The 22,876-nt window shown below is 47.2% G+C and overlaps 2 protein-coding genes across 6 annotated transcripts in view; one reads left to right on the plus strand and one right to left on the minus strand.

The window, feature by feature from the left end:
- RAD51 (RAD51 recombinase) overlaps window positions 1–2,043 on the plus strand; it is a 32,562-nt gene extending 30,519 nt beyond the window's left edge. The window contains exons 8-10 of the mRNA XM_032343308.1: window positions 878–1,007; window positions 1,194–1,315; window positions 1,724–2,043. Coding sequence (XP_032199199.1) covers window positions 878–1,007; window positions 1,194–1,315; window positions 1,724–1,847 — 376 coding nt within the window. The 3' untranslated portion in view covers window positions 1,848–2,043. The remainder of the gene's footprint in view (window positions 1–877; window positions 1,008–1,193; window positions 1,316–1,723) is intronic.
- Window positions 2,044–3,341: 1,298 nt separating this feature from the next.
- Window positions 3,342–21,249, minus strand: RMDN3 (regulator of microtubule dynamics 3). 5 transcript variants are annotated; one of them, XM_032343303.1, is made up of 14 exons: window positions 21,140–21,249; window positions 20,590–20,783; window positions 18,310–18,502; window positions 17,732–17,875; window positions 11,768–12,053; window positions 10,889–10,991; window positions 7,053–7,113; window positions 5,630–5,671; window positions 5,320–5,395; window positions 5,088–5,165; window positions 4,753–4,851; window positions 4,507–4,560; window positions 4,306–4,386; window positions 3,342–4,013 (listed from the first exon to the last, which is right to left on the minus strand). In XM_032343303.1, exons 2-14 carry the CDS (start codon window positions 20,774–20,776, stop codon window positions 3,960–3,962), a joined length of 1,458 nt encoding a protein of 485 aa, XP_032199194.1. In that variant the 5' UTR covers window positions 20,777–20,783; window positions 21,140–21,249; the 3' UTR covers window positions 3,342–3,959. The 5 variants fall into 5 exon arrangements, with proteins under 5 accessions (XP_032199194.1, XP_032199197.1, XP_032199195.1 ...); XM_032343306.1 differs by having other exon boundaries at window positions 20,590–20,800; window positions 21,140–21,237; XM_032343304.1 differs by having other exon boundaries at window positions 21,107–21,237.
- Window positions 21,250–22,876: the final 1,627 nt, after the last annotated feature.

Consider the following 22,876-nt stretch of genomic DNA (forward strand, 5'->3'; position numbering starts at 1 on the left):
ATTGATAGTAACTTGAATTAGAAATGGGGAGATTTAAGTTTTAGTTCTAGTTTGACACTGTTGCATTGTGGTTCAGGTCAAATCACTGTTAAGAAATGAAGCCAGGGACGCCTGGGAGGCTCAGTTGGTTGAGCAGCTGCCTTCGGCTCAGGTCATGATCCCAGCGTCCTGGGATCGAGTCCCACATCGGGCTCCTTGCTCGGCGGGGAGCCTGCTTCTCCCTTTGCCTCTGCCTGCCATTCTGTCTGCCTGTGCTTGCTCTCTCCCCCTCTCTCTCTCTGATAAAATAAATAAAATCTTTAAAAAAAAAAAAAAAGAAAAAGAAATGAAGCCATAATTCATTTGAACTTATTGGGAACTTGTTATGTAGTGCCTCAGACAAGAATGTTGTAAAAATCGTTTCTTTTTGTTTTTTTTTTTTAAATAGATGTATTTTTTAAAGATTTATTATTTGAGAGAGACAGCATGAGAAGTGGGAGGGTCAGAGGGAGAAAAAGACTCCCTGCTGAGCAGGACTCGATCCCAAGACTCCAGGATCATGACCTGAGCCGAAGGCAGTCACTTGACCAACTGAGCCACCCAGGCATCCCTGTAAAAATTGTTTTAATAAAACATTTATAGGGGTGCCTGTGTGGTTCAGTGGGTTAAAGACTCTGCCAGGTTCTTGGGTTCTCTGCTCAGCAGGGAGCCTGCTTCCCCCCTCTCTCTGCCTCTCTGCCTACTTGTGATCTGTCACATAAATAAAAATCTTTTTTAAATAAATAATAAAACATTTATATACGAGTATAACTGAATATGAAAGTTTAAGGTAGTGAGGAAGGAAGAATAATCTGACACAGACTCGAAATAAGCTTCATAGAGTCCTTATTCCCTGTAGGTATGCGCTGCTCATTGTAGACAGTGCCACTGCCCTGTACAGAACGGACTATTCAGGTCGAGGGGAGCTTTCAGCCAGGCAGATGCACTTGGCCAGGTTTCTGCGAATGCTTCTGCGACTTGCTGATGAGGTAAGGTGTATCGGGACAGAGAATGTCTAATTTTCAGGGGCCTCACTGGAAGGCCAGAACATCAGGGCCTGGTTTCACAGATAGGAAGAGGTGTATTAATCATTCATTACTTTGTGGGGGAAGGGGTGGCAGCAGTAAAGTCCTTTGAATGACCACAAAAAATGACATTTATCCTTTCTCCATCAGTTTGGTGTGGCAGTGGTAATCACCAACCAGGTGGTAGCCCAAGTGGATGGAGCAGCCATGTTTGCTGCAGATCCTAAAAAACCTATTGGAGGAAATATCATTGCTCATGCTTCAACAACCAGGTAAAGTGAACGGATAGGTGACTTTGTCTTAGAATATCATATTAACTGAGGTAGACATGAAGATCTGAATTTCCATTTAAATCCAGTTAATGCTACCACAGGAGTCATTGTTAAACGTTGTCTTGCTCTAATTAGAGCATATGTTTGCTTTCAGTTTATAAAGGAATTAAAAGCCCACAAATACGCAAGACTGAATATGAACGATATGCCTCTCCCTCATTATTAAGAAAGTAATTGTTTCACTATGAAAAATCCACTAAAGTTGGAAGCAGGGTAGGAGTGGATTCCTCCAAGTTGGAAATGCCCCTAAGGAATACAGAAAGATTCCCCAAAGTCCTAGAAAGTATATAGGTCTGAAAAAAATTTAGAGCAAAGATTTTTAAACTGTAACTTGGTTTTTTTGATCAGACTGTATCTGAGGAAAGGAAGAGGGGAAACCAGAATCTGCAAAATCTACGACTCTCCCTGTCTTCCTGAAGCTGAAGCTATGTTTGCCATCAATGCAGATGGAGTGGGAGATGCCAAAGACTGAAACATTGAGGTTTTTCCTGTGACAAACCTTAAGTCTATAGCCTAATGGAGAGGACTGCTCCCTGGGGTTCTTCATAGGCCTCTTCCTGTTGTGACTGCCAGAAAAGGGCTTCTGGAAAAACAGCTATTGTATCAGCTTTTCTGATGGTGTAAACAGGAGACAAGGTCAGTAGTCACAAACTGATCTGAAATGTTTATTCCGTCTGGAGTGTATTAATTTCTTTGTGAATTATTTCAAGGACAGTAAAGGAATACTTTTGACATAGTGCCTTGGGGTTGACTCGGGAGTAATGGTTGTCTACTGGACAATCGTTTTCTTGCAGACATAAGCTGGGAAGACTGGATTCTTCTCTCACTGTTCGAATAATGTTGAAATGCCTGTGTGGCAAAGAAAGTGGTTCTTTTCTGCCGATAAAACTCTTGTCAGTCAGAAACAGGTTGTTAAGTTAGTTTGCCTGAATTATCTTATGTAAGAATTTTTTAGTTAAGGGCTATGGGGCAGGCCTACTGGAACACCAGCCGTCCAACTATCTACTTGCTTGGGTTTTTAATTGCCAAGAGTAACTCAAGATAATTTTGGAATCTTAAGCATTTAGGGGCTCTTTAAGTAGATTTAGTGTGGAGCTTCTAATAAAGTAGTTATCTGTGCTGTTTACAGGAGTTGTTCTTATATAAGCTGAGTATTTCAAGATAGGACCTTCAAAATAACTTTGGGCACTGAGTGATCAGTTTCTATTGTTTTAAAATTGAAAATTTTAAAGGGAAGTCCTATATTCAGTTGATTATTATCCTTCAGGCTAATAGAGATTACTATAAGATGAATATCCCATGACTTTCCAGTGGCCTTTATGAGTCTTATGTCGTAGAGCCCTGATATTTGTCCGGATTATTCTACTTTAGGGATTTGAGATCGTCCTCCTCTTCTCTTTCAGACTTATACTCAGGATGGCTTTTAACCAGCTCTTTGAATTTCAGAGGGCCTGGCAGCTAGTACTGGGAGGAAAGGCATAGAAAATCTCTGCTGTTGCTGTGTTGATTCTACTGTATTTAGGGAGATAGGAAGACAGTCGAGTTAATGCAGCTTTGTTTAAAGAATGGAGTACCTCTCCAGTCTTTTCTTTCATTTCTATACCACATAACAAACCTGGGATGGTAGAGTAAGCCAGGGTGACAGAATCTGGAATGGAAGCTTGGTTCTTATATAAAAGCATGTCAGTCCTATAAACTTACCTCAATTATTCTTATAGGTGAGTTAGTTTATCAGGTGAGATTACGCTTTGTGCTGTTGGCCCTAAGAGTAAAATAGTTGGAATAGGCCTTGTTGGGCTAAAAGAAGCTCTCTGTGTTGTACATAACTAAAATTTCCATTGAAAATAGCTTTAACCCAAGAGCTTAAACTTTTTGGTGCTATTTTTCTGTTTGTCTGCAGTAGTTTCGGTAGTAGAAAACAGGGAAATGTCAAGCAAGAAAGGAGCGGATGGCAAACATAGGGGAATATAGTCAAATTTGGTTTATTTCAGGTTTATACCAAAATATATTCCAGGCAACTCTTTAAGATCATTGTTTCACAGTTTCATAAGCCTTATGCACTGGTGTCCTTCCAAAAGCTACCAGGACTCTGTAAGTGAAGTGGTCTAGCTCCTCAGCCCAGGAATACAGTTAGAATCCACATGATAGATAAGAAGAAGGCAGTATCCATGGGCTGCCCTGACCTTTCCTTTTACCCTGATAGGGTATAAGAACGATATAATTTGGTTTTAAATATTAATAGAAAAGATTAGTGAGTACAAGTTCTGTGTTTTGTTCTTAGAGCTTTTTGAAGTTCACCCACCTCAGCAGTAGGCTGAAGGCAGCCGTCAGTGCTATATATATCTTGATTTTTCAAGAATTCACTTAAGACAACTATAGAAATCCAGGCCTTAAGTACTTCCCCAATTTCAGATAAAATAAGGGATTAGAATAAATTAACCAGTGGGCAGTGGGAAAGAAACTGAGGAATGGTTATGGATACCAGTCAGACCCAGGAGTCAGGACCATCACTTAAGCAGTCTTAGATTCCTGATGATCTAAGCAGGGCATTCTCCCTCAAGTCATCAAGGCCACTGAAATGCAATTATTCTCTTAAAATTATTTCCAATTCTTCCAAGTCCTTCTGGAAAGCCGAATCCTAGGGAGACAAGAAAGACTAGGCCTCAAAAATCTAAGCCAATTCCCAAACCACTGATAACTTCCCTTCTGAGCTCTGTTATCAGTCTTTACCCGACCTTCCCAGGATAGCCTGCAGCCTATGAAATCTGCCCCCTCCCCAAGGTGAGATATATACAAAGATGACTACATGCAAAAGTGTAAACTATCTTTTATAGGGAAAATAAAACCTCAAGGGAAGATTTTCTTCCCTGGAAAAATTCAAATGATTCAATAATGGAACCCAGTATTAGAGAAGCTCTTCAAAGTATTACCTCATTGGTGACATCTGGCAGCTCCAGGGCTAACTTCATCCATTGTCTAGCTTCAGAGTTTTTTCCTAGTTCTCTGTAGCACTGAGAAGAGACAACAGTGAAAACCTGGGAGAAACGCCACCAGGAGACTGAACTTTCAGGACTTCCCATTATATATCAACATGTGATTTCATCTATGTTGAAAAAAGCAGGTGAGTTTACCTTGGAAATATATACCCTCCCTGCTTTAGAAAATCCTGGCTGTAGTTCTTCAGCCTAGAAAAGGAAACAAAGCATTTCAGGGAATTACCAAATTCAAGTCAGGCTGAAGTTTATTAATTAGAGCTTTCCAGTCCTGGCCTGGGGAACTCTATTTTTATAAGCTGTCCAGGTGGTTCTGACTTTCTCCTTTAACAGGCAAGCCTAAAATTACAATTTACCAAAAATCCCTCCCTTCTTTCCCAATACCTTCAGGAAGCTTTGGAGGGCATCCTGCACAGTGGCGCTGAGAGGGCTTTCAAACAAAGCTGCAGCAGTTTTTTTTTCTAGCCAGCTCAGGTGAGAGACCTGCCACCAAAAGATCCAAGTGTGAATTAAAAAAACGTGGTTTGTTTTGTTTTTGAGAGAGAGAAAACTGAGGAGGGCAGGCGGCAGAGGGAAAGAGACTCTCAAGCAGATTCCCTGCTGAGCTTGGAGCCTGACAGAGGCTCAGTCTCATGACCCTAAGATCACAACCTAAGCCAAAACCGAGAGTAGGGTGTTCAACCACCTGAGCCACCCAAGTGCCCCAGAAGGCAGCTTACCTGGTAGCACCACCTGCCGAGGAGAAAGTGAGCCATAGGGTTTTCTGGCTGGAGAGCGATGGCTTTGTCCACATGCTCCTGAGGGGAAAAATGTAAATATAAATTGACATCAGAGTTGCTAAAGGAAGAACAAGTTGTAGAGACTATAGGAACACGCTTTGCAAGGAGCAAGGGAAGAGCAGGGAATCTGGACTAGAGCAGCACCAGGGAAGGAAGAAAAGCCTTTCCTCACCTTGAAGCTAAAGCCACTCTGGATGCGCCTCTGGATGCTCTCATGCTCAGCCAGCTGACCACAGAGCACCGCGTACCTAAGGGGAAAAGCCGCAGGAAGCTCGGGGACAAGGAATGGGCTTCCCATCCACTGCCCCCAACCCCTCAAGTAAAGCTGAAAACAGCATCTCTGTATGTACAAAATTCCTCTTTTCACAGATCTGTGGTCCGTCCTACTTCACATTCTTTAGCAAACAGTGGTAGGCTCACAATTCTCCAAAGTATGCTAGGTACAAAAAAGTGGGGTCCACCAGTCAACTTCTCATACTTAACATTTAGGCAGTGTCTCTGTCCAAGTCTCCACAAGTTTCCCCCTATAATGAGTATAACCATTAGGGGTCATAAAAACTTAAAAAGCAGATCTCTAATAATCAGCATCAAAATATAAGGGACCTAAGTACATTGGTTCTTATTTCCGGAGCAGACACTAAAAGGTCTCATTGGCTTTAAAAGCATACAGGCATGTCCTTGGGAAGCTGTACTCCAGGACAAACTGGGATGGGACGGACACTCTACGAAATTCTCACGTTCATTTGGGAACCAAGAGAAGCAGAGGAAGAAAGTCCACATCCTTCCTTCCATGGGGAACAAAACCCCCAGCTTCCCATCTTCTGTCTTCAAAAATAAAGGCCTCGGGGCGCCTGGGTGGCTCAGTGGGTTGAGCCACTGCCTTCGGCTCGGGTCATGATCTCAGGGTCCTGGGATCGAGTTCCACATCGGGCTCCCTGCTCAGCAGGGAGCCTGCTTCCTCCTCTCTCTCTGCCTGCCTCTCTGCCTACTTGTGATCTCTCTCTGTCGAATAAATAAATAAAATCTTTAAACAAACAACAACAAAAAAAGGCCTCACTACTCTATCCCCCCATCATTGTTTCTAGAAGCACAGCTGACATTAAATGAGTGTCTAGAGACCCAAGGTGCTTTTTCATATATTCAACAAATACTAGGGCGGCAGGGAGGGATTTGTATCTAACACTTCCAGAGGCTCGTTTCCGTATTTCCTTCCAAAAAGCCACTCCTCAGGAATAAAGTGTAGTCCAGTTTCCATCCTTGGGTGTCCAGGAGCCCCAAGGAAATCCAGAGAAGTGGCAATGACCTGGCCTCTTGCAGAGACAATCTTAGGACAGAAATATGGAAAGCAAAGGAGAGGTGAGAAGGGAATTTTCAATAAAACTGCGGTGCTGGAACCAGGCCCCAGGAATGAGTTGGCCTTAACCCATGGAAGTTGGCAGAACTTTGCCTCTCATGAGACAACAAAAGCAAGGCTGATGTTTTTGTAAGGTAATAAACTAAACTTCCTGGGGTTGAGCTCACATTCATTTTAACTCATGCAAGCCAAGCACAGAAGCCAAAGTCTACCACCAGCCAGGGACTGCAGTCAGGAGGAAAAAGCTTGTGCAGGACACAGGAGCCACCCTCCCTGAAGAGCCAAGAACCCTCAAATTTTGTAGCAAGGATGACTCTTAAAAAGGTACGCATTTCTCTAAGCCCCAACAACAACAAATCTTCGAATTCCCCCTTGCCTCACTCCCAGAGCACTTTCCAATGAAAACTCCCCTGGGTCCCTGGTTTGGATTAGGCCCAGCCATATGATAATAAAGGCCAGAGCTCCCTCTCCTGATTCCTCAGGCAGAGAAATGGCTCTCTTCCACTGTAACTCACGCTAGCTCATTACAGGACTCTGCAGGGGTTACTTACCACTGGTGACATTCAGCATTCTCATCCCCCTTCTCCAGGGCAGCCTCCGCTTCTTCTTTTCCTGTAGGGACAAAGGTGATTCAGAGTTCATAAGGGTTCCCATGCAGACTTCGACATGAGGGGCTGTGGCAAGAATGACTGCTCTAGCCCTTACCAATCCCTACCCAATCTGGACTTGTTTGGAATATTGAATTTGAGCAGAATGAAAAGCTACAAATAGCTTCCCAGGGATAACCTCTGCTTTACCTCATTCTTTTCCCTACCTCTGTCATCCACTGCCCAATTACCTTCTTTTTATAACACCCACCTGATGTTTTCAAAGTTGTTGGGGTTTGGGGGGGGGGTTTTGTTTGTTTAAGCATTGGGGGCTGGGAGAGAGAATCTCAAGCAGACAACGTTCTGAGCAGAGAGCCCCACGTGGAGCTCGAACTTACAACCCTGAGGTCATGACTTGAGCCAAAACCAAGAGTCCGGGGTGCCTGGGTGGCTCAGTGGGTTAAAGCCTCTGCATTCAGCTCAGGTCATGATCCCAGGGTCCTGGGATCGAGGCCCACATCGGGCTCTCTGCTCAGCAGGGAGCAGGGAGCCTGCTTCCTCCTCTCTCTTTGCCTGCCTCTCTGCCTATTTGTGATCTCTCTCTGCCAAATAAATAAATGACATCTTTAAAAAAAAAAAAAAAAAAAAACAAAACCAAGAGTCCAACAGTCACCTGACTGAGCTACCCAGGCATCCCTCAAAGCTTTTTATTTTAAGATATTATTTTTTTTAAAGATTTTATTTACTTATTTGACAGAGAGAGAGATCACAAGGAGGCAGAGAGGCAGGCAGAGAGAGAGGGGGAAGCAGGCTCCCCGCCGAGCAGAGAGCCTGATACGGGGCTCAATCCTAGGACCCTGAGATCATGACCCAAGCCAAAGGCAGAGGCTCAACCCACAGAGCCAGAGCCACCCAGGCACCTCAAGATTTTATTTATTTATTTATTTATTTTTAAAGATTTTATTTATTAATTTGACAGAGAGAAATCACAAGTAGACGGAGAGGCAGCCAGAGAGAGAGAGAGAGGGAAGCAGGCTCTCTGCTCAGCAGAGAGCCCGATGCGGGACTCGATCCCAGGACTCTGAGATCATGACCTGAGCCGAAGGCAGCTGCTTAACCCACTGAGCCACCCAGGCGCCCCCAAGATTTTATTTATTTTTTTTGACAGAGACACAGTGAGAGAGGGAACAGAGCCTAGGGAGTGGGAGAGGGAGAAGCAGGCTTCCCACCAAGCAGGGAGCCTGATGTGGGGCTTAAACCCAGGACCCTGGGATCATGACCTGAGCCGAAGGCAGATGCTTAACAACAGCCACCCAGGTGCCCCTCAAAGTATTTTAAATATAAAAGAACCCAATGGTTGGGGCGCCTGGGTGGCTCAGTGGGTTAAAGCCTCTGCCTTCAGCTCAGGTCATGATCCCAGGGTCCTGGGATTGAGCTCTGCCTTGGGCTCTCTGCTTAGCAGGGAAGCCTGCTTCCTCCTCTCTCTCTCTGCCTGCCTCTGCCTACTTGTTATTTCTGTCTGTCAAATAAATAAGCAAAATCTTTTAAAAAAAAAAAAAAAAAAAGAAAGAAAGAAAGAACCCAATGGCAATCAAATTGTCCCAAAGAGACCTTATCCTAGGGGGGTATAGGCATGCTTTAGGGTGTCCATGAATCCCTCTGAAGTTGTATAAAAATTTAGGTGCATCTGTATTTTATTGAGGAGAGGGTCTACCTTTCCTTTTGATCAAATTCTCATAAAACTGTGATCTAAAAATAATCACATCTCTATGCCAAAACTCCTCACCAGAGCCAAATGTCTGACCAGAAATGACATTCATTTAGTTTCCTAAGCACCAAGACTGACAAATCAAGGCCTAAACACATGAAAGCTCTTGACAAGGATCTGCTATGCGGTCATGTAGTCTGGAGCCTTCTAGCTGAGGAACATCATGCCTACAATACTGGAGAAAAGAGCATACTGCCAAATGGGACTTCTCCGTTGATTAAAATGGAGAGCACTTCAAAGGGAGTGTGGAGAAGATGGGGCAAAAGTAATGGGTTGAGGTGATAGGCTGGCTGATGTGAAAGGTTTCCTCATGTTTAAATGATAGTAATGATGGTAAGATGTTGTATATCCAACAAATACATTTTTAAGTTGGCTGATGAGAAACGCTACCGCCAACCCCCTCTCCACCCCCTGCACCTTAATCTCCCCTTTTTAAACAATGACTGTGTATGGCCCCATCAGTGAGGGACATGGTCTCTCAGCAGATTTTTTTCTTTGCCCACCTCAAAGCGCTATCTTACTAGAAAGTAAGAGCTCAGCATTCTTTCCTGCCAAGCTAGACAAAGGAGTAAGAAGATACCACATAATATCCCACAGAATGGCTGCCTCTTGGTGCTCCGACTCTTAGAGATAGAACAAAATGGAAAGGACCATGAAGGATGGTCCTAAAAAGCCAAATTCTGGGGCCTCCAAGGCTGCTCCACCTGTGGTTCAGCAGGAGCAGACTTGCACAGGGGGGTCCAAACTCTGCAGATCAGACCAGAGCACTGACAATGGCTGCTCTAACCATCACCCACCTTTAGGTTTCATGCTGGCCACTGTACTAATAAGTGATGCTCAATGGGGGTGCTGGGGTTAAGCTCCAACTCTTGGTTTTTGGCTCATGATCTCAGAGTGGTGAGATCAAGTCCCATGCTGGACTCCACATTTCTCTCTCTCCTCCCCATCCCCCCACAACCCTGCTCATGCTCTCTAAAATAAATAAAATCTTTAGGGGGAAAAAAAATAAGATAACAATCAAAAGGAAAGGAAAGATTCTTGTTGGTACCAAGGAGTCCAAATACCAGCCCAAAAGCTCATGAGAATCCTTACCTCAAATTTAGGAGGGAACACAGAAACTTTTGAAAAGAAAGAAGCAAAAAGTAATTAAGCACCTCTGTTAAAACCTGGAGATTTTTCTGATGATCTGCCTCAATAAACATTCAAAACTCAACTGATCTGTTCTTTCTATATTGACAATTCTACAAATGCTTGAAACAATGACCTTGAGGTATTGTCAGATTCTACATTAGCAAAGATTCGATGTTTCTAAGTGAGGAGGTAGACATATCCACTTTGGAAAGTTAACTTTAGGTATCTAACTGAACCACAAGACCTAGAAGCCCACTGACAGTACCCGACTTGTGTGTGGGTAGGCAGGACCCATCTTCCCCACAAAACCAGTCATTTTTCAAAGTCCCAGAATTCTCAGTGACATGACAGATAGGGACAAGCCCTGAGTTTGGCATCATTCATATGCACCCTATCTGCCCAGACACAGACTTTGGCAACAGAGTTTTTAAGTAGATCCCAAGGACTCCTAAGCTAGCAGCATTCTTCCAATCTGCCGCTCATAGGCTCTCACCAAACATGGTCTGCTGATACTCTCAGAGAACACCTGCCTCAAAGGCTCCATAACTCAAACCAGATTCCTAAGCAGCAGCAAAAAAAAAAAAAAAAAAAAACCTTCAGATTAAGAAAACAGGCTTTGCCCTCTCCTGCAGGTGGGGAGTGAGAACAATTATCCAAGTATGCTACAGCTACCCCTAAAAACATTTGCACCGGTATTAATCACAATGTGCAGGGAAGCAGTGACCACTGTCTAAAAAAGGAAGCAGAAGTCCCTGGGAACCCGAGTTTGTCCCCAGTGAATAACTGAACTACCACTACCCTGACAGCCTTTTATCTTGGTGGTTCCCCTGAGCCCCAAACAGATGGACCAGCTCAGCCCCAGAATCAGTCACCTTCCCATGAGGAATCTGCCAGTACTTACCATTTAGGGCATATGACTTCTTCTCGCTCACCTCTTCAGTGAGCTCACACATGTCACTATAGGCCCGGGCCAGGCGCCAGAGAAAGTCCTGCCGGCTTCCATACTGTAGACCAAACAGAGAGGGAGGGATGAGACCCCTCTTCTTCAGCTGCAGATAACTGGGCCTCTGGCCTTCTACCCAAGCCCTAGGTTTTAGTTTCCAAGCTAGTGTGTTATACACAGACATCAGGCCAGCCTTAGGCACAGCCCTCCGACCCTACACGCCCCCACCCGCAGTTAGCTAACCGGTGATCCGTCATCTCTGCCCAGTAGCTTGCAGAAGCCTCCGAGTGAGGGCCCACTGTGAGGAGCAAAGCTCAACTCCAACACGAAATGCGACACAATAAGTCTGGCTGACACAATGAAAAATGTGAATTCTCACATTTCCCAAGAAAAGGAAACATTCTAACTCTGGGACATTTATACCTGGGTAAGCATAAATCTTGGCAGTGAACCAGAGAAGGGAACTGTGGTTGAGTGACCTCCACACTTGTCCCTCGTGATGGAAACTTCAAGTAGGGCAAGCAGCTTAGGCTCTGCCACAAGGGAAATAGAAGAGGAAAAAAATATTCCAGTTCTTTCCACACTTCTCTCCACTGTGAGTGGTAGAGCTCTTTTGCAACAGCTCTCCAGGAGGCAGAGGGCTGTGGGGAGGTGGCTCGGGGCAGGGGTATAACCAGGCCCACAGGACATGCAAGCCTGAGGGGTACGTGCAGAAGCAGCCAGCTCACCCCCCTTTTCCCTTCCTATGGCCTCCGGCAGGCTTGTGAGCAACACTAGCCTTCCCCTCCTCCCACGGCTTGTGGGGCCAGTGGGGCAGACAGGACGCCAGAGCCTTACCGCCAGCTTGTTGTTGAGCAGCAGCTGGAAGCCCTCCCGCCTGTCCTGCTCACTGCCCTGGTGCAGCTCATCCGCCTGCTGCAGGAGGGGCAGCACATCCTCCAGGCCCGGGGAGCCTGCAGCATCCAGGGCTCCGGCCACTGGGCCTGACGCCACCTCCAGCTCCAGGTCCAGAGAGTCCCTTCTCCCGATCTTCACAGTCTCACAGCTCACTTCATCTTCCCCATCATCACTTTCTCTGTCAGAGTCCCGCTCATAGTCAGACTCAGCATTGGCTGTGGTATAACTGGGGCAGAGAAACAGAAGTGACAAGGTCAAGGGAGATTCTTTTTTTTTTTTTTTAAAGATTTTATTTATTTGACAGGCAGGTGGGGGGGGGGGCAGGCTCCCCACTGAGCAGAGAGCCTGATGCAGGGATTGATCCCAGGACCCTGAGATCATGACCTGAGCCGAAGGCAAAGGCTTAACCCACTGAGCCACACAGAAACTCCCAACGGAGTTTATTTAGCCTCAGAGCTCCAAGGCTGTCTCCCACCCACAGAGGGACTCCTGCTGTCCAAAGCACCAAGTAAAAACCATTTCTACCACATAGGCACAGAGAAAGCTTCCTATGGGAACCACAGACTGGCAAAATGATCCCGGAGGGAAAGTGACCAGCTGGGGGCACTGGGGCAGTCAGGGGTCAATACAAGATGATCCCTCCCGCCCTGCAAGCTATCAAGTCGGCCAGATAATCAGAAAAAACAGAAGGCTAGAAAGAAGCCTAGAAAGGAATTTACCAAAATGTTGCTAATAGATCTCATGGTAGAAGAATTAAAGGAAGTTTTTCTACTTTTTAACATTACATATAATTGTTTTACTGAGCATATATTCTTTTAAGTAAAAAGAAACGGTTTTTAAGATAAAAACCATTATGTAAGTGGAGGTGATATCCTGAGCTGGGCGGCTCACCAGGCTAAGTGTGTGTCGGTCATTTTTGCCTTATCAGCCAAAAGCACCGCCAGAAACAACATGGGTGGGTGCCAGCCTCCAAGGCCACAGGCAGCCCAAATATCTACATCTTCTTTCTCAATTCTCCGAACACCTCTGTCCTAAGTCAGCAACCAAACCTAAACCACAATACAAGTAGCCCTTGGAAACCTTAGGAACTTGCTGCGGTGGGGAAAGGCCACGTTGCAGCTGGAATCAGGAGAGGAGGAAGATGGAAACAGAAGTGCCTGCGAAGATTTCTCTGGGGCCGCCACAAGCCAGGCAGGCGCGTCCCTGGAACCCCCTACCTTGATGCACTCACTGAAGGGGAGGCCGCGTTTCTGTTGGATCGTAGCCTTCACTGGTGGCTCATCAGGGTGTTCTCCCTAAGTGCCAACTGAATCAGACAAAAACTGAGCAAAGGACAATGTCAGACTTCCAGGGTCCAGAAGCAGACACCAGAGAAGCCTCCAGACTTGAGTGAAGGAAAAGCAGCTTCTTTTAGAGCCAGAAGGTTCTGAAGCACAGGGAAGATCTTAGGGTCACTTAGGGATATGCCTTCCTCCATCCTAGAATGATGACAGGGACAGGATACTGAGCTGGCACAGAACAGACCTGAAGAAGATTTAAGAAAGGCACCTACAAAGACAGGGCAAGGCAGGTCCAAGTGGTAGGCCAGAAAGCCACACACAACAAGGAGATGGGCTCCACCCAGAAGATACCAAGTAAGCAAAGAGACCAAGTTCCCTGTCTGTGCCCCTGCTTCACAGAGGAGCTTCCAGACTCATCTAAAAAATGGCTCCAGGAACCTGTAGGGTATTGACCTTAGCTACACCTTGCTTTTTAAGATGTTACCCAAGTTCCTTCCCCTCTAGCAACGGGCACTAGAAACATTAGAAATTAGAGGCACAGGAAAAGTAGCAGAGGTTTTACAACCAACCTGAGTAGTGATGAACAAGACCACACAGAAGCAGCCTACACAGACTCCCAACCAACTCTGAAGCCTGGGACAATAACCTGCCCAAATAAGAAAATCAAATCAGAGTCTACCAGCGCCTCTACTCAGCCCAGCCAGGCCAAAGGCATGATGGATAAATGGGTTAATACGGGGTAAGGAGACAGAGTTTTGTACCGTATTGTTAGAAAGAAAGGGAGACACCATTGCCTGAACTCCCTCCATTGAGGAGTTCAAATCAGGAGTCTCCCGGGGAGGGACCCTTGCTCTGATCACTTCTAGTGCATAGCAATCAGCAGTCTCTCTCCAGGGAGCTCATGTGGCTGAGGAATGGGAGTGATCAGGAAGACCCCGCTGCCCACAGAGTAAGAGCTGGTGGAGCCAGTGAGGCAGGGAAGCCCCAGTGAGGCTGAACAGTGAGGAGGCCTTTTTGGCACCTCAGCCCCACTTCAGGGAGCTCTGACTTGCTAACCTGCACCCCGCTGGCTGCCATGCTGTGGGCGGCCAGACACCTGGTGCCTCAGCACAGACATCAGTCCCGTGAGCTTCCAGGCCTTCCACAGCAACATGGGCTGCGACCCTATGTTCACATCATGCTCTTCCACATGTCAGACCACCAATCCAGCCCATGGAGAAAGCCACCAGAGCAAGAATGGTCCCTTAAAAAGGCTCTTCGGAGCTGTATCCTTGGGTGGGACACATTGTTCCCACATATGGTAGAGAACCCATGGCTCCTTCGGAGCAAGGAGGCCAGAGACGCCCGACTCTACCCCTTGAGGAGAGCCCACGAGTCAGTGATCAAGGACTCAGTTACTCACATATCCCCTTCCGATAATTAAGTTTCCTTCTTTTGACTCCTCCTAAGCCCCATTAGAGGGGCTGATCTAAAGCATTCAAAGACAACCAGGCATGGGAGACCCTCAGTGGTGGGGAAGATAAGACCAACCTAAACGAGGTAATAAATGCCCAAGGAGTGGCAGTGAGGTTGCAGGCAATCTTTTTGGCTGGGATGCCTGGGAAGGCTTGCTGGAGGAGCTAGTGTTTGAGGGCAAGCTGGGTTTTGACCAGGAGAGAAGTTACGTTACGTTTGGTACAATATTCAGGGAACAAGCCTGTGGACCCACACAGTGACTCTGCCTCTGCCATATTCAGTCAGTCCCCTAGGAGCTCAAAGTTGCTATTTTATGCGGAAGAAAAGGGAATACAGCTTTCGGTGGAGTGGGCTATTCAATGTTCTTAGCTTTTCATCCCTCAAAGAAGCACTCCCACAAGTTCAAAGCCATTCCAGAGTTTGGTCTCCTCCCCAAATTCCCCCTTGACCTATATGGCAGTGACCATGACAAAAAGAATTATCCACCATGGGCACTGCCCCAGAGAGCACCAGCTAAACCGGAGTCTTGCACCTCGTACCACACCAGCAGCTACTACATGCCTCCAGATCGGTCATGGGCTAAGTCTGCTAGTAATTAAGAAAGCCACCTTTCCTCTCATCCCATCAGGTGGCTGATAAGCCGGTCCTTCCCCTTAGGGCCTTCACAGCCCCAGTGAGCACCTCAAGCAGTGAAGCTCCCATAAGCTTCCTGGGTTAAATCCTCTGGCTCTCACTGTTGCCCAAACTTTGCACAACTTTCTTTCTTTCTTAAGATTTATTTACTGGAGAGGGAGAAAGAGCAAGTGAGCACATGTGCACAGGCAAGCAAAGGGAGAGGAAGACAATCTGAGCAGACTCCCCGCTGAGCACGGAGCCCTACCCCAGACTCAATCCCACTGCTCTGAGATCATGACCTGAGCCAAAATCAAGACTCGGTCGCTCAACCAACTGAGCCACCCAGGTGCCCCTTGTGCCACTTCTTGAAATCATCACTGAAGGCCCTGAGTTCTGTATCACTTTGGGCAGAGCTGTGACCTCTCCTGTTCTACCCTCTTACAAACATTAGTTTCCCACCCAAGTGACCTGCTTGAATGGGTTGCATACAAATGCTCCTTAAGTCTCAGGGCCCACTACCAATTACTTTGTCCTTCTTTTCAGTCCAGATATGCCAAATACAAATCCATTTTGCCCTTGACAAGGTAGGTAACAGGGATCAGAGAACTCTGACAACAGTAGTCACAAAGGAAGGACTAGAGCTCTTACCGAGACGGCTTGTTGCAAGAGGTGCCTGGGCAACCAATAATCAAACCCAGGACAGATGCCCAATAGCAGGAATATGGAAAAAGGGTGAACTGTTATTCTCCATTTTCCTAGGAAACCAAATGAGGAGAGAGAGGCAGGACAGTATATTGTCCCAAACAGAATGAGGCTGAAATTTCTTAAGATGTACTGAACAGATCATACTGCCATGGGTAGGTCTTCCCTGGGCCATGAGCTGTGGCAGCCCTCAGTCCATGGGAAGAACTCCCAAGGGCTCCATGGGCCCCATGGGCTAGTTCTTCCCATTAAAGGCCTTTCCGTGCCCCCAAAACCAAGCCATGCCATAGATCACAGACCCCCCCCAACCTCTGCGGATGAGCGCCGCTGAGCCTGCACTTAATAGCTGTGTAACTCTGGGCAAGGCATTGAGCCTCGCTGAACCTCAAGTCTCTGTCAGAAAAGGAAGAAGAGCAGCACCAACTTCCTAGGATCCCTGGAAGGATTAGGTGAGGAAATGGCTCTAAAGTGCTTGGCATGGTGTCTGCCAGAGGAAAAATAAACAGTAGTTACCATCATAAAGTGTTTCAGCTAAAGGACATTGCTAGGATACCTGGGTGACTCAATCGTTAAGTGTCTGCCTGGGGCGGGGGGCGGGGGGGGGGGGGGGGGGGGTGGCGGCGCCTGGGTGGCTCAGTGGGTTAAGCTTCTGCCTTCGGATCAGGCATGGTTTCAGAGTCCTGGGATTGAGCCCCCGCACTGGGCTCTCTGCTCAGCAGGAAGTCTGCTTTCCACCACCATCCCCCCCTCCCCCGTGCCCCAGCTGCCTCTCTGCCTACTTGTGCTCCCTCTGCCAAATAAATAAATAAAATCTTTAAAAAAAAAAAAAAAAGCGTCTGCCTTCAGCTCAGGTCATAATCCCAGGTTCCTGGGATCGAGCCCCACATCAGGCTCCCTGCTCAGCAGAAGGCCTGCTTCTCCCTCTCCACTCCCCCTGCTTGTGTCCTTCTCTTGCTGTCTCTCTCTGTGTCAAATAAATAAATAAAATTTTAAAAAAAAGAAGAAGAAGAAGAAGAAGAAGAAGAAGGACATTGCTGCAAAGATCACCCAGAATGGCTGTATGCATGTTTACAGCTGAACCAGTGCTTCTGTCCCAATCTTTTCCTTGGGGAGGAAAAGGTCAGCCTCCAGACCTCACAGAGGAGCTAGCAGCAGACCAGGGCAGAAGCTGCCAATGACAGTGTCCAGCTCCACAACAAAGATTCAGACTCCAACCTTGAGACCAAAGTTTCAAAATGGCACTAGTGACTTAAAATCAAAAAGCCCTTGGCCTGAGCATGTTTAGAGGCGGTCTACCAGACTCCTGCCTGATGTCCTGGCGCACAGTAAGGCCTACAAGCAGAGCTGCTGGGCTACTACATATTCAAGACAGTCAGCTCCCACCCGTGAGGATGGCAAGCGAGCACGAGCAAGCCTCCCATGTGGGAAGAGAGGAGCCTCCAGGAGAGGGGAGCACAGTTAGAGCTTAGAGGGCTCTGGAAACCTGGCTCAGCCACTGAGTGAAGGAAATAAAGTCATGAAACAACAGTTATAAAGTTCTTGTGATAACACAGCCAAATGCTCAACTAATGTTACAGGAAACATGAAAATAAAAATTATGGCTACGTAAAAAACCAATTCCGAGGAAAATGACAGATGTAAGCAAAAAGCACTGTTAATATCTCTTTGCCTAAGTGACACAAGGCGGATGGTTTTTCTTGTTTTACCTATTCCTTATTTTATTCATTTATAACCTTGCCTTGTGCCCAAGATTACTGACAGCAGCTCAGTGTGAATTTTCCAGAGATAGAAAGCACTTTTACAAAAGGTCACCTGGCCGAAGTCATAACTGCCTCCAGGAGAAAGGACTCACCCGCCTTCACTCTCAGCATCTGTGAATGTGGCTCCCGAGGTGGCTGTGAAGTAGACAGAGCTGGACCCAGTAGAGTCACTCCTCTCCCGGGCAAACGGGAACCTTCGCCGCCGAGCCACTCTCTGGCTCTCTTCCATGTGGGATCTGAAAGGCGGGTCCCTTTAGAGAGGGTGCCGTTAGGTCCCAGCCAGCCCGTCGCTTCCCTCCACGAAGGAACCTCTCACTAATGCTGCTCAGTAAAGAGCCAAACACAGAGAAAATCCTGGGTTTCTACCCTCAGAAGAACAAGGACAGCTCCCCGGGCCCAGCCTGCACGGGCAGCCCAGCTAAGTCAGCATAAAGGATGTCAGCGGCTACAACAGACCAAAAGGAGGGGGGCCCCAAAGCACCATGGAACTTATAGAAGAAGGCAAAGCACGAAGCATACAGCTTCCCTGCCAGTTATGTAAGGAACTACACAACTGTCTCTGCCTCTGAGACGGCAGCAAAGGCCAGGACACAGCTCAGCTGAGCAAGCTGCAGGGGCTGAGAGCAGCTGAGGGCCCAAGGGCAGTGGGATGGAAGGCTGCATCACTCACCGGACCTCCCCAACGATCTGGCCGGCCAGGCCCTGCAGGCTGCTCCGCAGCTCCTCTACCTCGCGCCGCAGGGCCGCCAGCCCGGTCAGCACGAAGTCCAGGCGCTCCAGCACCTCCTCCTGCCCTTCCCGCGGAAGGCTGACCAGCTCCGCAGCATCTCCAGCCTCCCTGGGGCCTGCCCGCAAAGGCCTCACTGAAGGAAGGACAGCACACAGTGACGCTCAGGGGACAGGGTGAGGAAGAGATCTTTGACCTGGAATTTAAGAACACCTGCTTCTCACTGGAGCTCAGTTTACCAAAACCCTTGTGACTCAGACAGTAAATGTTCACAGCTAAGTCTTGTTAACAACTCTTCAAGTAACTATTTAAAGAAAAAAAAAAAATCAAGATCCCAGTCTCTTCATAAGAGCCCCCTCTGTCCGCAGAAGCTTTCATGCCGCAGTCTTTAGCAGTACCGCACCCTAATGTAAAATGCTGGCAAGAACACAGTACTGGTCGCCTGGGTGGCTCAGTGGGTTAAGCCTCTGTCTTCAGCTCAGGCCATGATCTCTGGGTCCTGGGATTGAGCCCCACATCAGGCTCTCTGCTCAGCAGGGAGCCTGCTCCCCCCTCTGTCTCTGCCTGCCTCTCCGCCCACTTGTGATCTCTGTCAAATAAAATCTTAAAAAAAAAGAACACAGTACCTAGAAGGCAGGACATCTGCGCTGCAAAAGGAAAACAAAATCCTTTACCTGTCTAGCTAGTTCCCAAATACAAGGCAGCCAATACCAGCCACACTGCAGAACTAAAATGGAACTCAAATTCTGGGCTTTCACTCCACAGAGAAGAGCAAAAGAAACTCTGATCCTCTCAAGGACTTCATGTAGTATCATCAGAGAGGGGCAAAGAGAAAGGAACAGTTACTAAGAGAAAAGCCCACCCACACCCCATGGGAAAAACACCATTCCTGAGCCCTCATTGGAGCTCTGGGTAAATTCCAACAATAAATGCTAATAAAAGAGCAGCTCCCCAAGGCCATTGGACTGGAAAATGTAAAAACAGTAAAGAAACCAGGAAGGCAGGACCCACAGTGCAGGCAAACATAAATGTGTTCAAGGACGTCTAGTGAGAGTCTAGGCTGGATTACAGCACACACCCGATATTATTCAGGAATGTATAGCAAGAAAGAGCTCTGGGGGGCAGCCGGCTGAATCAGCTGGTAGAGAATGAGATTCCTGATCTTGGGAGCATTAAGTTCGAGCCCCATGTTGGGTGAAGAAATTACTTAAAAAAAAAAAAAAAAAAAAAAAACCTTTTAAGAAGAAAGAAAGATCTCTGGGAACATTGCCCCTTTCTCCAAACACCTACTGCTAAGAAATTACAAATAAGCCACAAGGAAAAGACAGACAAGCAAGCACTCTTTTAATACTAGGTTACCAACATGTTATAAAATGCTGACAAACAGCTGCAACCAGCAAGGATAACTCTTTGAAGACTCTTCTAAAACTAACTTTTCCAATCCATCTGGCGTTTGGTAATCAGAGAACACTCATTCCCAATTAACATAGGGTGACATGATCTCCACGCCTCTCCATTACACACACCTGAGGAGAGCGGTTTGAACCAGCCTTAGATGCTTTGCTCAAACAACTTAAGGTCAAAGTTTTCAAAACAAAAGTATTACCCACTTCAGCTGTGGCTGGCTTCCAGCAACATTCAGCCTCAATTGCAGAACATGCACTCCCACGTCTATGCTGTGCAAGTTCTGGACCAGGTGACTAGGCCCAATCCTATCACTTAACTGCTCTATGACACCCTGAGTGAAGTTACATAACCTTTTTGAATCTCAATTTTCAACTAAGGATTAAAAAACAAACAAGAAACAAACTTGGATAGTTTCCACATTCCCTTCAAAGTCTAATACATAATTTAATACATAAGCCTCAAGACTTAATTCCCCTAAGATTAGTTTTCCCTTTGCCTTATTTTGGACTCTTTTTTCTCTACTAACTAAATCCTTTACCCAACACTAAGCAAGTGCCTTTACAACATACGTAGCACTATTGCGGCCTGAACTAAGAGTAAAGGCTAAACAGCCTTTTCACAATAGGCTTTAATGGGATTACAAGAAAATGTACAGAAAAAGAAGACTGCTTTCCTTTTCAGTTAACTTTACAGAAAAGTGAAACTCTCAGGCACCCCTTCCGTTGTCCCATCCCACCGGCTCTACTAAAGGCAGCCCGGACCCTAGGCCCATCCATCAGCCACGACTGTGGCCTCAGGGGACCGGCTAGGACGTACCCTGGCGTCCTGGCTCTGAGGTCTGCGTGTAGCCCAGGGAGTTAGGTAGGCTTTGACTGTGGCCATGGCGCCGGGTCCGCTTCCACCGCTGGCTGTAAAGCGCACACAGGAATCCAAGGCCCGCGGCGGTGCCCAGCAACAGTCCCAACCCGGCTTGGGCGCCGCCCAAGACCCCCAGCCTAGACATGCTGCACCTGCAGCCCACGTGAACCACCGGAGCGGGCGGGCGGGGACAAGGGGAGAGAAACTCGTGAGCGTGGTCCTCCCACCCCTACCCCCAGACTATCCTCACCCCAATCCGGATCCTAAGGTTTCCGCCAGACCCAGTGCCCGACTACGTGCCTCTCACCCAGCTTGGGCGCAGGCGCCCCTCCAGCACACCCGCAGCCCTGATCTCAGAGTCAGAGGTTTCTTGGCCTCCGACCCCCGCCCCCAACCCCACGACAGTGCAGACAACGAACCCCCCGCCCCGGCTGCAAACTCCAGGCCATCCCCCGCAGAGCCTTCGGAAGGCGACCTGGCCCGGCCCCAGACCAGCTCAGACCCTTACCGACCGCTCACAACCAAGCTAGCAGCCTTCACGGCCGCTGCTCACGCTGTCAATGAGCGTGACATCATCAAGCCGCGCCAGCAGACCCGCGCGCTGTTGGGAAGGTGCTCGAGGCTCCGTTTCCGCCCACGCTTTGCCCAGGGGGCGGTGCCAGCAGGGAGCGGGAGAGGGGAACCCGGGAGCGAGAAGGGAGGGAGGGAGGAGGAGCGCTGGGAGACTTCTGGGTCTGATGCTTCAGCAGTACCTCTGCTGGCCAGATGAGGTTCCATTTCCCTCCAGTCCCACCAGGTTTCCTGCTGTTCCCGAACGTCTTTCTCCCTTTGCGTCTGCTGTCGCTTCTGCCTAGAATAATAACCCGTTGTCCTTCTGGACAACATCACCCCCTCCCCACCTTTCCTTGACACTATTTGATTTCGGCTTGATTTGCTTATGCAGTTTTACTAGAACCATTTACTGAGCACAAGACAGTAGCACCCTTGGCAGTTCAAATTAGACCAGATAAATGGCTGGTTACCTTCAAGAGGTCCCAGGGTCACCAGGGCCAGTTTTCACCTAACATAGACAAATCCCAGCACTAAAAAAAATCTTAAACCTTACATTATCTGTAATACCTCGATCAAGAACAGAATTATAAACTGCTTTTTCATTTCCAGAATGTAAATGAAATTCATTCCTCCAATAATATTTTTTAAGCACTTGGGTGAGGCTAAAACTTGAGTTCGTCTCTAATGGCTTAAATTGGTTCAGATACCATTTCGTTTTTTAAAAAATCAATATTCTTCAGGATTTCTGTGCCCCTTGTGAAAATTAATAAAGGGAAACCAAGGGACAACCATACTGCTCAATGTCAGTTACAGGAAGAATTGTCAATTACAGACCCCTAACAGAAGAATCTCAATTGAAGAGAATCATAAATTACAAGCTCCCACAGAAAAAGCTGTACATTGCATCCCCTGAAATAAATCGGCTGCCCCTGCAACTCAGCCTATGAAAAACCATCGTCACCTTTAACTCTTGCTACTCTCCAGTGGATGATGTTCAAAACAACTCCTCCCAACTTCCTCCTTCTTTTCCGTAAAATAACACTTCTCTCCTTTGTTTGTTGAACTTGCCTCTGGTTTTGCTGTAGCTTTCTTGTCCTGGATTACAAACCTCTGCTATCCCTGAATAAACCTATGTTTTTGTTGGTAAAACAATTGGCAGTTGTTTTTTGTTCTGTTTTGTTTTGTTTTTTAAGATTTTATTTATGGGGCACCTGGGGGGCTTAGTGGGTTAAACCTTCTGCCTTGGGCTCAGGTCATGATCCCAGGGTCCTGCGAGCCCTGCTTCCCCCGCCCCTTTCTTCCTGCCTCTGCTTACATGTGATCTCTGTCTGTCAAATAAATAAATAAAATCTTTTTTCTTTTTTTAAGATTTTCTTTATTTCTTTGACAGAGACAGATCACAAGTAGGCAGAGAGGCGGCGGGGTGGGGGTAGGGGGAAGCAGGCTCCCCACCAAGAGAGAGCCCGACGCCGGTCTCGATCCCAGGACCCGGGGCTTGATCCCAGGACCCCGAGATCATGACCTGAGCCGAAGGCAGAGGCTTTAATCCACTGAGCCACCTAGGCGCCCCATAAAATCTTTTTAAAAAATAAAGATTTTATTTATTTATTTGACAGAGAGAGACGAAGTGAGAGAGGGAACACAAGCAGAGGGAGTGGGAGAGGGAGAAGCAGGCTTCCCATGCAACAGGAAG

The sequence above is a fragment of the Mustela erminea genome, chromosome 5 (genome assembly GCF_009829155.1).
Source record: "Mustela erminea isolate mMusErm1 chromosome 5, mMusErm1.Pri, whole genome shotgun sequence".
NCBI lineage: Eukaryota > Metazoa > Chordata > Mammalia > Carnivora > Mustelidae > Mustela > Mustela erminea.

Coding starts and splice junctions, on each gene's coding strand:
- RMDN3 (XM_032343303.1), bottom strand. CDS start 20,776: ATGTCTAGGCTGGGGGTCTTGGGCGGCGCCCAAGCCGGGTTGGGACTG. Junction 10,992..11,767: donor TGCTCAACAACAAGCTGGCG/GTAAGGCTCTGG, acceptor TTTGGTCTACAG/TATGGAAGCCGGCAGGACTT. Junction 4,387..4,506: donor GGAGGGTATATATTTCCAAG/GTAAACTCACCT, acceptor GTCTCTTCTCAG/TGCTACAGAGAACTAGGAAA.